This window comes from Amblyomma americanum, chromosome 1, assembly GCF_052857255.1.
Source record: "Amblyomma americanum isolate KBUSLIRL-KWMA chromosome 1, ASM5285725v1, whole genome shotgun sequence".
In the NCBI taxonomy this organism is placed as follows: Eukaryota; Metazoa; Arthropoda; class Arachnida; order Ixodida; family Ixodidae; genus Amblyomma; species Amblyomma americanum.
In genome coordinates, this window is record NC_135497.1 from 75332747 (window position 1) to 75349427 (window position 16681).

Below are 16681 nucleotides of genomic sequence, written 5' to 3' on the forward strand. Positions count from 1 at the left end.
GGGGTCCCTTTGAGGAGCAGCAAAAGTGGTGTAGGATCCAGGGGAGCAAGGATGGAAGTATGATGGTGGAAAAAGGCCAATTATTCAATGACAATTAATTTTCAGCAACGCTTGACAACAGGACCAGACATTGTTTAGCGCTGTTGAAAATTAATTCTTGTCATGGAGCACAAACTCGCCTAGTCTGCCGTCCTTCTACAATTATTCAAGATTTCATGGGCTTGTTTTACTGGTATGCACTAAAGGGTAATCCAACATGTATTTCACCACCTAATTTCGCAGTTTCATTCATGCATTATGCCACTACACGCCTCTAAATGGCTATGATTATATATATATATACTTGAACAGGAGCATGCAGCCTGATAATATTCTATCCAGCCTGGAAAATTAGAATCTAAACTACACTACAGCGAGAGCTTCAAATTCCCAGGGATTTCTTCAACGATTTTTAAATGGTTCGGGTATCGATCTTGAGAACCGCTGTGTTCTGGCATCTTTCTTTTTTGTTAATTTTCACATTGAAGCTTGTTCAGAGGAGGCATACAGTAAGACCCCTTTACAGTGAATTGCAGAATGCATGAAGTTGATGTATTAAGTTGATACAATAATATCATATAGCTAGACTTGTGTATATGAAGCTTATAGTAATTGTTTGTTTTGCATGAGTTCATCTAAAAGAAAAAGCAGATTGAAGATGTGAAAGGACTTGGAACAGTGGATTAGAAATCAATGATATGCATGTATATATGTGTTTATGTTCAGGTCATAAGTTCAAAAGACAAGTGGCACCAAATGAAGATGCAATTAAGCTTAAGAAATAACCTGTCAGCATAAAAAAGAGTTACAGGATGCTGTCATCTACAGTCTGAATAAAGCAAAATGCATTTCACAAATTGTGTAACACATGGATAGCTTTGTTTGGCCTCCAGTGGCTTAAAATTATAGTCACCCCTTTCCCCTTTTCTTCATCATCTCTCACAGCCCTTATGTGCTTTGGGACACACTTCATACCATATTTTTTCATAGGATCACTGGAGCTAGAAATGGTCCCTCTGTAAATTTAGCAGATTTAAAACTGCTTAAAAAGCCACATAAATGTTCCAGCCTCTATGCTGCACTCACCTTCAACATGAAGTATTGTTGAAGTCTTGACATTGCCTGCTACGCACGTGTACTCTGCAGTGTCTTCCTTGTCGACGCACGGTACCACAAGTCGTCTCACTTTTTCTTCTTTGACAAATTTGAAGCTATGAAAAGACACGAAAAAGTTGTCAAAGTTAAGTGTTTTTATGATTCAGAGTGAGGTACAAATGCCTAAGGATAAGGGGTAAAAGCTGTGGGGAGATTGTACTGGTTGAGGTCTGTAATCAGGGTGAATAGGCACAACTTGGGGAAGTCATATAGCTTCAAATGTTTTCTGCGTGTTGAAGGTAATTTCTCGCAATTTCTTGCAGCAGGATTTTGTGTCTAATTTAAAGTGATTGCACTGTATGGTGCATACACAATGTCTACAGCACATCTTGTGCAGCTTTCAGCAATATTAAAAAAACCTGTTGCGGGCCTTGTGACTAAAAACAACTTATTTTTCTTTATCAATATTCCCTTGCAGAATTTACAAAGACTAAACAGAACCTTATTTACATATCTGAAGATAAAAATGCAGTGTTTGTTTGCGCAGTCTTGTCCAGTGCAATCGTTTACCATTTTTATTGTCCGTCCAGCCACACATAGGAGAGAGAAATCTAATAAAATGGCCTGTTGGAATTGTGGCTTTAATTTAACAAGCATAAAATATGGGCATGACATAGTTGTCATGAATGAATACCTGTATTTTCTGCATCATTTTTTAAAAATCAGCCTAACTATAGTCAGGAGCCGCTGCAGTGGCTCAGTGGTTATGGTGCTCGGATGCTGACCCAAAAGATGCGGGTTCAATTCTTGCTGCGGCGATTGCATTTCGATGGAGGCTAAGTGCTGGAGGCCCACGCACTGTGCAATGTCAGTCACGGTAAAGAACCCCAGGTGGTTGAAATTACCTGCAGCCCTCCACTGCGGTGCCCCTCATAGCCTGACGCTTTGGGACGTTAAACCCCATAAATCGAAACCGAAACCTAATTATAGCCAGATCCTAAAGAAAAAGCGGATTCCTTGAAATCTTTCGCAATCAAGAAACAACAGATGTATTACCGTTGATCCATTGGTATAGGTTTTCCATTCTTCATCCAGACAACATCGACATCTGCTCGTGACAGAGCCACCTCAAAAATGGCATCTGTATCTTGGGGCACAGTTGTTTTTTCTGGGAGCCTTGCAGTAAACTCAACAGATGGAGCTGAAAGATAGTGAGTGGCCCTTTGGACATTGTGGCCAGGACACACTGAATTTATCGGCAGCTGTTTAAATCTTGTTGATTACTTACGTTCAACTGTCAAGCGAGCACTGCATGATTGGTCACCAACTTTACAAGTGTAACGGCCAGCGTCTTGTCGAACCGAATTTTTAATTATCAGCACTTGGCGTTTCCCATCAATTTTCAGTCTAACACGATCGCTGAACTGCAGCTCTTTTCCTGAAAGAATATTGTGAACGAATGTTAGGACGAGCTATTTCACACTTGTAAAGCAACACTTACCATCTTTAAACCAACGAACCAAAGCATCACCCTTGGTGAGCTCAATGAAAAATTGGGCTGTGTCATCCTTTGCAACGGTCTGATCTGTCATGAAGGTGGTTATCTCTGGTGGTAGCTCTGAAACAGCATGGTACCATGCATGTGAGATACTAACGTTCTGAACTGCTGTAAGAAAGCAAAGAATTGTAGGCATGTTCTAATTTTTGTGATCCTTAATGCATACCCATCCATTCCTTCAGTACTGGCAGTTATCATAGTTTTTCATATATTTTGATAACAGGAAAGTCAGTACTAAAAGAAATATGATCCTGAACATTTTCTCAAAGGGACTCTGAGGACAACCTCGACCAATTTTTGTTCTTAGTAAAAATAGTTTCTGTGCCCATAATTCTTTGGCAGCAAAACATGCAGTTATTGTGGAGAAAATTGGATTTAAAAATTTTTCTCCCCCCTTAATTTAAGTCTGTTATGTCACGATCAAAACGGACTCCATGGTCACTATATGGAAATGAATGGCACTGTGGCCTAGCCTCTGGGATCTGCATGCCAGAAACTGTCTTGACACACCACAGTTTGCTTGCGAAAATGGCTGGTGGTGTGACACCTGTATTTATCTATTTGATCTTTTCTAATAAAAGCTTTGTTTTCAGTCAAAGTAACGTCTTTGTCACACTAAAATGTGACAATTTATTGATACAGGTGAACTTCAGTTTGTCCTCGGTGTCCCTTTAATATCTCGGCACAAGTTGTTAGCCTCCAGGAATGGTACTGTGACCATCTTATACTTTAGTGTAGTCATTAGTATAACAGTTGGCATTAAGCATTTGCAGAAATAGTTAATAGTAGGATCAAATGGAGTACTTGAAAAAAAATAGCGGTATAAAACAACAACATGGCAGCTGTCTGTAAATTGTCTATATTGAAATCACAATCTAAACAGACATTTTTAATGTACGTGAATGGTTTTTTAAAATACAGTAAAAATAACATTACCTGTTTATTAATAACTATGTATTTAAATATAGCTGCACTTATGAATTAGTATGTGTGACCTGTAGACTTCAAGAATTGGAAAAACCTGTGCAGTCGTGGTGAATGTTGAGCAAATTGTTCTCCATAGTGTTTTGTGCCTTGCCATTTTTGATTTATGAGTTACAGAACAAATTAGAAAAGAATACTTCGAAGCAGGCAGAAGCAATTTTGAACTAAATTCTCACTCACCAATGACCACCAAGTCTGCTGATGTCTCCTGGTCTCCTAGGACACACGTGTATTCACCTTCATCCTTAATACTGGAATTCTTGATCACCAGCTTCTGGTAGGGGCCTTCAGAAATTGCTTGATATTTATCATGTGGTTCATCGAGCTTAATTGGCTCTCCGTCCTTGCACCAAGTTACATGGTCAACTGGCCGATTTGTTTTAGTGACGAACATGGCCACATGGTTTTCTTTTACTTCTATGTCTTGGAGCTTCTCTACAAATTCTAAATTTGGTTCTGGAAGGTAGGCATGTAAAAACATTGTGTTAGTCAGTTGAATAACTATTTGCTGGGATAATCTGTTGCAGTGCAAGAGCAAATTTTCAGTCAAATGCTCACAAACATTCCTCGTAAGGAAAAAAATGTTTGTGTAGAGTTCACTGTTATTTCATATGCCACTTGCATTACAGTTTCAATGCCTGGCTGCGCGGGTCACATTGTGACAGGAGTGAATTGCAACTACGTGTATGTGATGCCACCAATCTGGAGCCCTCCATTAAGTGCCTGTCACAGCTCAGGGGGCAAATATATTAGTTGTTGGTAGTAATTTGTATTGTTTCATACCTCATATCATGAATATTAAAAGGGCTCTTTCTTTCTAGTGGTTTTTAGTACAGTTATTAAGTTACTACCTGAGTTTTTGTAGAAATTTTAAGGTCTGCGTCGTGCATGGTGGCCTAATGCTAGCAGAATAAGACCGATAACATTCCTAGGACAAAATATTTGATGACACTAAAGTGCCTTTAGTGGCTTTACCAGTAGCTATGAACAACCTGTTCACAAAAAAGTGGGATCAGGTGTTAAGTACACAAATCATGTTTAGTGATGCCAGTGTCTCTCATCTACATCTTATTTTCTTCTGTTAATTACTCCAATTTCATCAGGGCTAATGTGAGATAATTATCTTTTGCATATTTCTAGGACTATACATAAAGGGAAGACTGGTTACCTTGTACAGTCACTTTTGCAGTGTGTGTGACTTTGCCTGCTGGGTTAGAAGCAGTGCATGTGTAGCTTGCAGTGTCGGCCACCTCAGACTTTGGTATTTCGAGGGTGGATGTTGATTCATCTTCTCGTGTTATAATTTTAGTGCTGTCTTTGGGTATTGGCTTGTCATTTCTGAAATGCAGGCATCATTGAGGATTAGGATAAATAAAATCAGGCTCGTCAAACAAAAATGGTAACCTGAACAATAAGAAGGCATACCTGTACCACAGTACGGTAGGTGGTGGCTTTCCAGTGTACTTCACAATCAGTCGCACTGTTTCTTCTTCTGTAACAACCTGACATGGTTTGGACAGAAGGTACACGTGAATGTTTTAATCTCAGCTTTTCTTAGAGTGTGCTGTTTGCTGCATGCATGGTGCACCCTACTTACTGTATCACTGAATGTCTGGGTGAATTTTGGTGGCTCTTGTTCCTCTTTGGGCTTTTCTGTAAGTAAATAACCAGAATTCAGTTTTTTAGTCTGAAATTCCTCTAGTCACAATTATCCTTCATCACAATGCTGGAAGTAAGCAATATTTTACTTGAAAAAAATCGTGGAACATAAGCACTGAGGTCAGACATGTTAAGAAAGATTAACTGATTAAATACAGTCAAATAAGGACTTACCAATGACTTCAACATCAATATGGCTAGTCACACTCCCTTCAGAGTTTTCAGCCATAACTTCATACGTTCCTTCGTCACTTGGCTTCACATCTTTTAAGACAAATGTGACATTGATAAAATTATGATCTTCTTGAGTTTTCACAACTGAAAATCGTTTGTCGTCCTTTTCATTCAGAGGCTTGTCGTTCACCTTGAGAGTCACCTAGAGTGCAGCAAAAAAAAATGTGGGGCGAACTTTAGAGTGTGTACACTTTCCTTCTAGTGCAGTAATAGCTATACTGAGCTGCAAAGGAGGACTGCACAAGTCAAACCTTGTTTTGGTAAACATACTTTGCCACTTTCCTGTGCAGTCCAATAAAAGTGGTGCCAATCACGTTTGCCCATCACGTGAGCAATAGAATCTGAATATTTGCTCTAATGATTGCATTTTTTACGTGGGAAGTGGTAACCGCACCATGTTATGGGCTTTGTTTTCAGTAGGCAACATAACAACATAACAAAATTATAAAATGGATGAATAATTTAGGCTCTACCATAACAATTTGATGACCATGATAGTTAGTTTAAGCAATTCAATCATTTTATTGGACTATCATTGAAGGCTTCTTTTGGCCCACTTCGCCACCCTTCCTCACATTACACCCCCTTCCTTTCTTGATTTAGTAACTGTGAGATAAATGAAGTACTGTTAAGAATGGCATAATATTGAGCTGTAAAAATGTCTGTTCTGGAACAGGTCAGAATCTTATTAGTGATATCCAGGGTTATAACAAAATGTAATATATAGCATTATGGAATTGAGTCAAGAGTTTTAGGAAGTAGCTATAATATGCAATGCTTTATTTATAAAGAAAAAAACCCAGCAAATGTGTGATTTCATGAAATGCCATGGTCATAAAATGCAAAGCTTATTAATTAATTTTTTATTCACATCTATCTAGACAGTGATGGTTATTGTGTACTAACAAGGTAATGCAAATTTCAGCAGGAGTAATGGTAGGCACCTGCTCAGTTTCCTCATGCTTATCTTTGCCAAGCAACTTGCAGCAGTCTAACAGCACGCAGAAATATGTTGGACTGTAGGAAATTGGAAAACAAACACTGACTGAAGAAAACAGCAAAATATGTGCAGTGGAATTATTTTCTTTGTTAAGCTGCATTCTCTGATAAGCTGAGCAGTTTGGAGACTTTTACATAGTTCCTCACAGACACAATGAAAAAAAACTGTGGGTAGCCTGAACCATTAACTTGTGCCACGGCCGGTCTCGAGGGGGGCACGTGCGCTCTTTCGTACGGCCTTCGCATTCGCCTCAGAAGCAATGTGAGTTTTTCTCCGGGAGTTACGCCGCCCGCCGCCGCTAGAGGCGCGACGACCCCACCGCTCGCTCCCCGCCTGCATCTGCGGCGGCGGGTGGCTTTTGACTGGTTTTGCGCTGTGGTCCGCTGCTTCATGGTGAGCGCAGCACCGAAGTCAAAGAAAACAAAATCCAGATGCTTAAGCTGCGTATCGGCAACAAAGTCCACATGTGCACAGATTCTTCGTCACAAACTTTGCTTGATGAAAACATTTAAAATGAGGAATCCCTCTCCCATTCCTCACAACTATGTCGAGCATTTCTGGTTTTCAATCCAGAAGGAAATACTGTGATCACTTCCTCTCTTATATATCATGGTCCGTGATTAAATGACAAGTTAGTGCTAAGAGGAAGATAATGAAAACTCAGAGAACAAACGTTTTGTGCTCGTCCCATAAAAATGTACTATATCGGGGAAAAAATTCTCTACGACGCTTGAGCCATAAATTCATAGCGCCGTTGCTGGTGGCTTGAGACAATACTTGAGTCGTTGAACTGTCAAATAAATTGCAAGATTGCTGGGAGGTGTATATAGTACTTAATTACGCTGATATCGCTTTTCGCAAGTCCTGAATGAACTTATTTTCACCCTCTTATACGTCACAACTTCCCTAAACGAGAGGCCTGTATTGATATCTCAAAAGAATGCTAATTACTAATGTGCGAGCAAGTGCCAAGAAGCATTGTAATGAATTTTTATCTGCTCAAAGCCAATAGCCCGCGGCCTTTCTGCTTTTGTTGTCAAACAAGAAGCCACCAGATCCCTCTAGAATGTCTGTAGCCGTGTGCAAGTCTCTCTTCATATTCAAAATGGTCGTAAGTGCATTAGGTGTCTAATGTTTCAAGTTCCTGGTCACCTTTAAATTGTGCAAGGCCGAGAGCGACCGTCATTCTGACCTTCGTTGACCGAGCACTTGTTTAATCGCTGCGCCGCTGAACTGCATGCTTTATGTTTGAGGACACGAGTTAGCCCCAATAAACAATTTTCTAGTTGGACGCACGCTTCCTTGTCGTCATTCTGGCCTGACTAACATTAATAGAACATACAGAACTCAGTACAAGCTGCGTATGCTGCCACAGATATTGACAGGTACTGAGTATTGCAATTTCAGAAAGTATGTATGTCCAATAAGTGACTTCAGCTACCATAAAGAGCGCCATTTTTTGTTCTCCACGTATATTCAACCTGCGGCGTGTCCTGAAACTTCCTAGAATATTTGGTTTAAATGTCATTGTAAAGATATCATATTATGACTTGAATACCGAATGCCCTCTATTTTCTTAAATTCAGGGGATTTTACTAACATGTAAGTACTGCAAATGTTCATTTTCTGTTCCTTACATTATAAGCTAAGCCAGCTGGTATAACGCGCATTGCTGTGAGGTTTAGTGGAGCTCCGTTAAGTTGCGGAAAGCTTCTTTTTGTGGTGCTACTTTGTTTCCTGAATGACGTGAGGAAAGTTCATGCTCACGGGAGGTTTATCGAAAGCAAGGACGAGGCTACAGATATGCAGGAGAATAATGAAAAGCTGGTAGTCATCGCTTCCCAGATAAGTTTGCTCGCTCGTAAAGGCCGATATTATTAAGACAGAGCGCAATTCCTAATTTTGCTTTGCTGGCAGTTAGTTTATGCTTGCAGTTACTGTAAACAAGTGACTTAATTTTCGCATTGTCATGTGGTGGGATGGGCGGTCGTGAGACGCCGCCAAACTTCAAAATGCCTTTCCAAGAGGAAATCTTGGACGTCGCGTGCGTGCAGCGTGCTCTGCTCCAGCAGCCAGGGTTGGGTTCCATCTATAACCGTTCCTTTCGCAAATGACATGACGCGTTTTCCTGGGTAGCACCATGAATTCTTGCTAATGCCGCTGTTGTGCGAACTTAAAGCAGCTGCGCTTGAAATTTCAGTAGCTATATTTGCTCTGCAGAATCCTTTACTCTTTGAAACTCGCCATCCAAGTATTACATGCCGCATATCATTCTACACACTCCTAAATAACCTGCCGGAAGACGAACTATAGAAGCTGAAAGACTTGCTTTTTAGCCAAATATAAGGGTGGAACCTGTTGACGTTTGTGCTCGAAGTATACGTTCGACCATACACAGTCCGGCTCAAGGAGTGAGCGCGCAAACGTTAATACGTTGTTTCAGATTTCGCCCATGGGAAAGGGGCTGACTACGCGGTCTTTGCGTAAAGCGTAAAGGGCAAAATATAAAGGCTTGACAGTTACCACTGACGCGGGCCGAATTGGGAGCGAGCGCGCGTTCTCCTTCGGAGTGAACAGCGGTCGCAGCGGCGGAGCAGTGTGGCAGTGGCGACCCCACCGAGGTGCGGCGGGAGGCGGAAACAGACCTCATTGTGAAGGCCGTAAGAAGAAAAGCGCGCGCTCCCCTCAAGACCGGCCGTGCTTGTGCTTGGTGATTAACACAAACTCTTTCCCTGCTGCCCTGACTAAAAACCCACAGCACCATGCCACTTACTGGCTTATGTTTCTGTGTTGCAATGTATGACAGAAGATAGTACAACATAAAGAACAAGATAAACAGTTAAGAGCATAACTAAAACTGTGCACATTTGCTACCTTAATGTGTCTAACAGCTGAAATTGTTATTTGAAGCTAGTGAACATTCTGCAAAAACTTACATCTGGCTCGGGAGTTCCAGTCACCTTTATGACGAGGGTCAATGTACTTCCTTCATCAACCCTCAAGTGGGGTCGCAAAGGTGCTGAAAAAACTGGAGGAATTCCTTCCACCAATATGTCCAGCAATGATGATGATCTAGACACTGTGCGCCTGGAAATAGTCTGCTCACTGATGAATTCTGGAAAAGGTAGAAAAGCAGCACACTGTTTTAGACAAAATCACTAGCGAGTCTTTTGCTGATTTCTATGCACCCTTTTGCCTTGGTACTAGCAGAGTAGGCAAATATAGGCTCATTTCTGTAGAGCCCTTCAGTTTGTATAAGAAGCTGAGCTACCATGTGCATGTATTCCATTTAATGGTATAACTGTGGTTCATACAGATAGAGGAATTTCTGTTTTCAGTGTCAGTGTCAGATCTTCTGCGTAGTAAACGTAATATGCATTGTGCGCAATGTACAATAATCAGTTTCACAGATACCCACTCTGGTGGTTCAGTGGCTATGGCAGAGCACAAGGTTGTGGGTTCGATTACCACTCTGGCGGCTGAATTTTGATGGTGCCAGAATGTGAAAATGGCTGTGTTCTGAGATTTTTGCACAGGTAAAAGAACCCCATGTGGTCAAAATTTATCTGCAGCTCTTCACAATGTGTGCCATATAATCCACAGTGTTGATTTGGCACATAAAAATCAGTCATTTACTCAATAAACTAGCTAATAAATCAGTAATCAGTAATAATTCAAGTAATTAATTAACCATGCCCTATAGCTAAAGTGTTGCTTTGGCACATTGAAATCAGTAGGTGTATTGATCAATCATTTCGTGGTGGTGGCGGTGGCATAAATGTACAGGCGGGATTAGCTTTACAGTGGCCTGTCAGCAATTTCTCCACCTAAGTCACAAGTTCATTCATCAGTAACCACGTTTAAGACTGTGGCACATGTCAAATGGTCGTTTTCACTCCCTGAAACAGCCGTGCAGCATGACTTCAATGCAAGCTCATATTTGTTTTATGCACAGTAGCGCTGCCACTAAGACGAATGAACCCAGGAGTTGCTTTAGCCACATGTTTGCCTTCATTGGCTAAGAATGGTTTAAGTCACCATGGTTTTGTCTTAGGCATACAACCATTGTCTTGAGTGTGAGGGAAGTGCACAGTACAGCTCAATTCAAATTTGCTACACGAGCGTAAGAAGTTCTGCTTTATTCTTATTATTTTTTATGTTTCTTCTTGTCCCTGCACATCTGCACCATGCTTGCAAGTCTCTGCTGTCATGCAGAAAAGTGCATCTGCCTTTCCAGGCAGTTAATGGGCCAACTGAAGAAGTGTACTGTGAGACGTAATCTTTTTTGCATAATTTCATAACATGGGCTGTCACTATGCCACGTTACATGAGCAGTGTGTTGTGGTTAGATGCAGCTGCATTAGTCTGGCCCAATGCACTGTGGCACTGCATGGTACACGGTCATGGTTTACAGTACAACAGATTTACATTTTACGTATATTGGTTAGTGTAAACTTGATTTACTGTGTGAGGTAAAGGTATTTTTAATTACATGGAGCAAACTTTCTTATGCCGTTCAAATTTTAAAAACTTGTTTCGGTTCACTGACCTTGTACAGTTAAGTCTGCTGAGCATGATGCAAAACCTGCTGGGTTCTTCGCCACCACTGTGTAGGTTCCTGCATCCTCAGGAAAGACTTCATTGATGACAAGAGTGCTCACATTATCCTCGTCGTAATAAATCTGCAACAGACACAACACTTAGTACTACTCAAATTATGACTTTAAATAATAAGCTGTCAGTAACAGCTGCAAAGCAAAATGAAGTGTTCCAGTGTTTATCAATAAAAACAGCCCTTGCAGCCAAATCTGAGAGTGAATTATTTTGCTAGCACTGACCTTGTATTGAAGTGTCTATTTTAAAGAATTTGCAGGTAAAACATTATTATTTTTCAGGCTGTTGCACAACTATTAGCTGATCCCTTAGGACTTTTATGATGAAGAGATAGCATGCATGTACTCACCTCAAATTCAGTTGTTGATTTTATAATCCGCGTCTGCTTGAACCATGTAACATATGGTCGTGGATTGCCTTGTACTGTGCATTTAAATGTTGCTGGCTGTCCTTTTTCAACCTCTGTTGGCTCAGGCTTCTTGAGAAATTTGGGTGCAGTCATTTTTTCTCCTGGACGCAGTTCTTCAGAGAAAAAAATGAAATAAATATCAGGCCCTATTGTTGTCTCTGCTGGCTTGTTTATTGACTTGCGAAATGGTTATTAAAATATTCTTATTTTTCTTAAATAATATGCCTGTATTTGTAGCTTAAGCGCTGTGATATGCATGGAGTTCTGTATAATGTGGCTAGAGAACTAGGAATTCGAGCTTAATGGATGCATCCTGCAAGGCTGAAACACAATGCTGAGTGGCCACCTTGTGGTAGCAGTGGAATTTTTACAATTATTCAATAAATTGTGCTAAGTTAATGAATAATAATTTACAGGAGTACAGGAGAAACTAAATTTACTTTTATAAAGTGCAAAATGGGACCTTTGTTGGACTGTATCAAATGAAGGTATCGTTATTCGTTAATTGCGTTCTTGTGCAAATGAATATAGTGTGAGACTGCAGCAGAGTGAACCTGGCCCTATAAGAGCAATATTGTTTGTGCTGAGAAAGCATGGCTGCCAATACAGATGCCTAGGCTTGAGAATGTGCTAATTTTGCACCTTTTTCATCTCCCTAACACCTTTTGAGAAAGTATTACATGTGCAGTGGAACCACAAAAATGGACCAAGACTGTGCCACATAATTTAGGTGATAAGGTTTTTTCGTTTAGCACTTGAAAAAGATGCCTTAACAACTCTGGCACTGCTTCAAAGGCAGTATTAATAGAAATGTAATTTTGTAGCCTGAAACTTTCTATTTCATCTTTTTTGTGTATTCCTAGAAGTTGACAGTTTCACTAATTAAAATATTCTTATGATGAGTTGCTCTGGAAAGGTTAAAACTAATATACATACCCAACTATTTTGGAGAAAGGTATTTTTGAGAGAGAGTTTATGAACGCAATTTTTTCATATATTGTAAGATGTCAGCATAAGAATGAATATATTACTTGGAAAATTATGTTTTTAGAAATATTTTCTGTGCTAGTCTACTTCTAAAGTGTTGTGACGACCTTTGCTTCTAACAAAAAATAGAAGTTTCCGATCTCGTGCACATGGTGGCAGGATGCAAACTATCTTTAGTACTTAGTTCTTGAAATGAGACTCAACGTTAATCTCATGTGATTTGTTTATATAAATAATTTCATAATGCTGGCAAGCTTAATTTAATTGCTCTTATGACTGCTGAAATGTGTATCTGGAGCATGTCCTGAATTGTTGTCACAAGAACTGTTGTCATTCTTTACTATAGCACTCTTGTTTTACAGTTGAACCCGGATGTACCGAATTCCAAGGGGATTGCAAAATTGTTTGATATATCGATAATTTGATATATAAAAAATTGCAATAGATAAGCTTATCTGTAACCTAGAATCAAGCTTACATTGCACCCATGCTTGTGACACGCTTCTTGCAACAGCGTGATTACGCACGTGGCACTGCTAGGCCAAACCAGCTTCGCATCGAAGCCACATTGGAAGCTGCTTTCGAACTATCCACTGCCTATCATAAGATTGACATCACAGATAAAAATAAAAACATTTCCCTATGCTTTCCTTGGCTTCAATATACCTTGTTATCGAGTACACTATAAACAAAATTATCTCATTAAAATGAAGGCAGGTTTCTGCAATACCTTGGGCAGCAAAGCGAGCAAAGCACTTCAATGGTCTGCTAGGCTTTAGTTAGCTTGGCTTTACTGCAAGGCAGTGATGTGGCATGGAAAATGAATACAAGAGGCTATAGAGACTAGAGACAACCTTGAGCACACCCCACGTTCACCATGTCGCATGTTTTAACAGCGTTATTGCTTCCGGCAGGTGTCCAAGGCTGCGCAGCCGAGTTGTTTCCGTGCATGAAAAATGATAGAAGAGTGCTGTTTGGAGAAGCACCACTTAAGGGGTTTGGCATGCCGTTCGATATATCGATTGTTCTGCTCAACGTGAGTTTTATAAATGCGAACAGTAGTGCTATACCTTTGCATGGTATTTTCAAGGGGATGTTCTGTCTAGCTGTTCGATATAAAAATAATTCGATATATCCAGGCGTGATATATCTGGCTTGATTGTACAAGTATGTTATGTTAATAATATATGCTCCTCTGTTACTGTGCTCAGCAAAAAGAATAATGTGGGTAGAAGCGCTGATATTTCAGCTTAATAGGACTCGACCTGAAATCCAGTGCCTTGAAGTGCTTTGGCTAAAGAAATGACTGAAAATGACATAGCAGAGCTTGTGTCCTGACACCTCGACGTTTCGAGGCATTTAATATTGCTGAACAATGTGGGCACTATGAAAATGTTAAAGGAACAGAAAAAGGCCCAGATAAAAGAAAAAATGTTTGAATTATCCATTGTCACACACTGCTATGTGAGTATCATAAAGAAATTGAGGATCAACATAAGTTCTCTGTTTGAGTTCATTTAAAGCAGCAATAAATTTGTCTGCTATCAGTCCTATATGTCAGCATATGCCTTCCCTCCTCGTGTTTTGGGAAAATTTTAGGTAGCCCTAAAAAAGCTGAAAATAATGTTTATAGTACAGTTTATGAAGCTTGTAAATATTTCATTAAAAAAACAACTAAGAATAGCAAGTCAGTACTTACTCCCAAATGCTGGTATTTTGCTGATCTTTTCTTCTAGTACTTGGTCCAAAAGACGATTATATGATGCAACATCTTGCAAGATAGACTTTGGAACTAATCCTTTTTCTTTTGTGATGGTTTTTCGGACAAGCCATATCTCCTCACTTTTGCGCTCCACCAAAATAACATGCTCGCCTGAAGAGAAAGCAAAATTAGATTGCACACTATGTTACTTGTTTTGATATTCAGTGCTTCACAGCATAATACAGTGTTCTGAAATACTTGTAAACATTTTATTGAGCATAGACAGCCGTTTCATTGCCAGCTGATATGTGCAAGGCATTTTCTTGTATTAATGGCTCATACTTAGTATAATAATATTGCATCTGGAGCTACTAGTACTGCCTAGAAAGAAGGTAGACATGAATAATAATAATAATAATAATAATAATAATAATAATAATAATAATAATAATAATAATAATAATAATAATAATAATAATAATAATAATAATAATAATAATAATAATAATAATAATAATGCCTCTATTTTCCAGAAAACATGTTTACAATTTTAAAACAGGTTTGCTCCAGCCATAAAGGCTTGTAGGGCAGTACCTGGCAGTCGGTGAATGTCGAAGCTATTGCAAAACAGGCATGACAAAAAAGCAAACAAAAGTAACCTTAATATAAGTTTTAAGGTATTACCTTCTTCAAGGTCCAAACCATCTTCTTCCTCTGTGATGTAAGTTGTAATTGCCACGTACTCAACTATTTCCTGCAGAAAAAAGGCCAGATTTAAACTTATACCATGTACACAGTGTTTCTATATCCCATCCCTATGCTGTGCATGTATGATAAACTGCAACTAGCTCTTTGTTCCTTCTTCCTGGATATACAGTGAATACCATCACCTTAATGATGACATCAGGATCAGGCTATTGATTAGCCATAGACAGTCCTTTGTTCCTTCCCCCTGGATACACAATGGGTACTATCACACTTCAAGATCAACCTTAATGCTGGCCTCAGGCTCAAGGTACTGATCAGTCTTAGAGTAAGGTGGACCCAGTTGCATGTAGCTTTAGCGAGGCTGGTGACTGAAATGGCTGTATTTTAAACTGCCTCATATGAAAAGAAATGAATACATGGTGCTCAATTCTCTAGCAGCTTGAGAGCACTGAGAGCTGCTACATAAAACAAGCTGTTCAGTGCATAAGAATACTTGAGTGGCAAAGCTAGCAGTATAGGCTCCTTTTGTACTGGAAGCTTGTGACCTCAAGGCACTGTGCACGACAAAATAAACTTCCAAAATGCATTTTGAATGAAGCAAGATGAATGAAGTAATTGCCCATATGGTCAAGTATCTGCTCACCAAACTGTATACTGGCACTCTAGCACTAGATATATTTCATTTATACTTAATCTTAGGCAACAGCACACATAGATACATTTACTGTGTACGTCATAGTATCTTAAAATAATTGGGCCATGCTGATAAAGGATGCTTATAGTTGGAATAATTCATTTCAACTAATCTTACTTCATTAATTCCTCTGTACAAGAGGCTTCATAATAAATATATTTGGTAGGATGCATGCTTTAAATTTCTTTGTTTTATCATCATTTCACTTTGAAATGATCTTTCTGAAGCTTTTACTTCTGTCACAGATTGTGAAATACTTTGTGACCATTTAATGCGCCTCCGGCTTCTTAGTACGGTATTTATGTTCTCTTAGTACTTTTATGAGGTGTTTTTTGTTATTATAACCATCATTATAATAAAACTTTAACTTATGTGTTACTTATAGTAGATGCATAACTGACTAGCTAGCTAACTAATCAACTAATAACTAGCTAACTAAATATTTTAAGTCTGCAGCTTCTGTATGTTTTATGTCTGCTTGACATTTGAAAATGATGAATTGACTATTTAACGAAACTTGGTCTTTTATTTGTTACCTGAATCATCTTTTAAGGCATTATGCAGGGGGTACATCATTGTGACAGAAAACACGTACATAAAATATAAAATTCAGCATACATGGCAGCGCAACATTCCATTCTCTTACTGTCTATGCAAAAAGAAATAAAACTTGGTGAAACTAGCCTACAGCATTTAGGTACACTGAGTACAATTTACTTTAAATTATCTAGGTAGACCTGGGCTATATTTCTTCCTCTGCATTACAGAAAAAAAACACTAATGATTCTATGGAAATGATGTAAAAATTTCACAATTTTTCTTTTTCCAGTTTTGCACTCTCTTTTTTAGTTCAGGATGCTCTCAGTCAAAGGTATTCCTCTCAGGGTGCTTTTACATCTAATAAGGAAAAAAAAAAACAACTCAATTTATGCTAATTTTTGAAAATGATGCTATTGAAGTACAGAAGTGCAAGTTACAATCTAACAGCAGCGCCATTA

At 39.2% G+C, this 16681-nt stretch overlaps 1 protein-coding gene and 1 long non-coding RNA gene across 2 annotated transcripts in view; one reads left to right on the forward strand and one right to left on the reverse strand.

Moving 5' to 3' along the window:
- Window positions 1-16681, reverse strand: part of sls (sallimus) — a 223794-nt gene that overhangs the window by 27719 nt on the left and 179394 nt on the right. The window contains exons 140-153 of the mRNA XM_077645939.1: window positions 14966-15035; window positions 14279-14452; window positions 11533-11705; window positions 11119-11251; window positions 9506-9684; window positions 5510-5711; window positions 5274-5329; window positions 5102-5178; window positions 4845-5014; window positions 3857-4132; window positions 2636-2752; window positions 2423-2572; window positions 2191-2335; window positions 1126-1250 (exon numbers count right to left, since the gene is read on the reverse strand). Coding sequence (XP_077502065.1) covers window positions 1126-1250; window positions 2191-2335; window positions 2423-2572; window positions 2636-2752; window positions 3857-4132; window positions 4845-5014; window positions 5102-5178; window positions 5274-5329; window positions 5510-5711; window positions 9506-9684; window positions 11119-11251; window positions 11533-11705; window positions 14279-14452; window positions 14966-15035 — 2047 coding nt within the window. The remainder of the gene's footprint in view (window positions 1-1125; window positions 1251-2190; window positions 2336-2422; window positions 2573-2635; window positions 2753-3856; window positions 4133-4844; window positions 5015-5101; window positions 5179-5273; window positions 5330-5509; window positions 5712-9505; window positions 9685-11118; window positions 11252-11532; window positions 11706-14278; window positions 14453-14965; window positions 15036-16681) is intronic.
- Window positions 1-16681, forward strand: part of LOC144113062 (uncharacterized) — an 89997-nt gene that overhangs the window by 12060 nt on the left and 61256 nt on the right. The gene's annotated exons all lie outside the window — the stretch shown is intronic.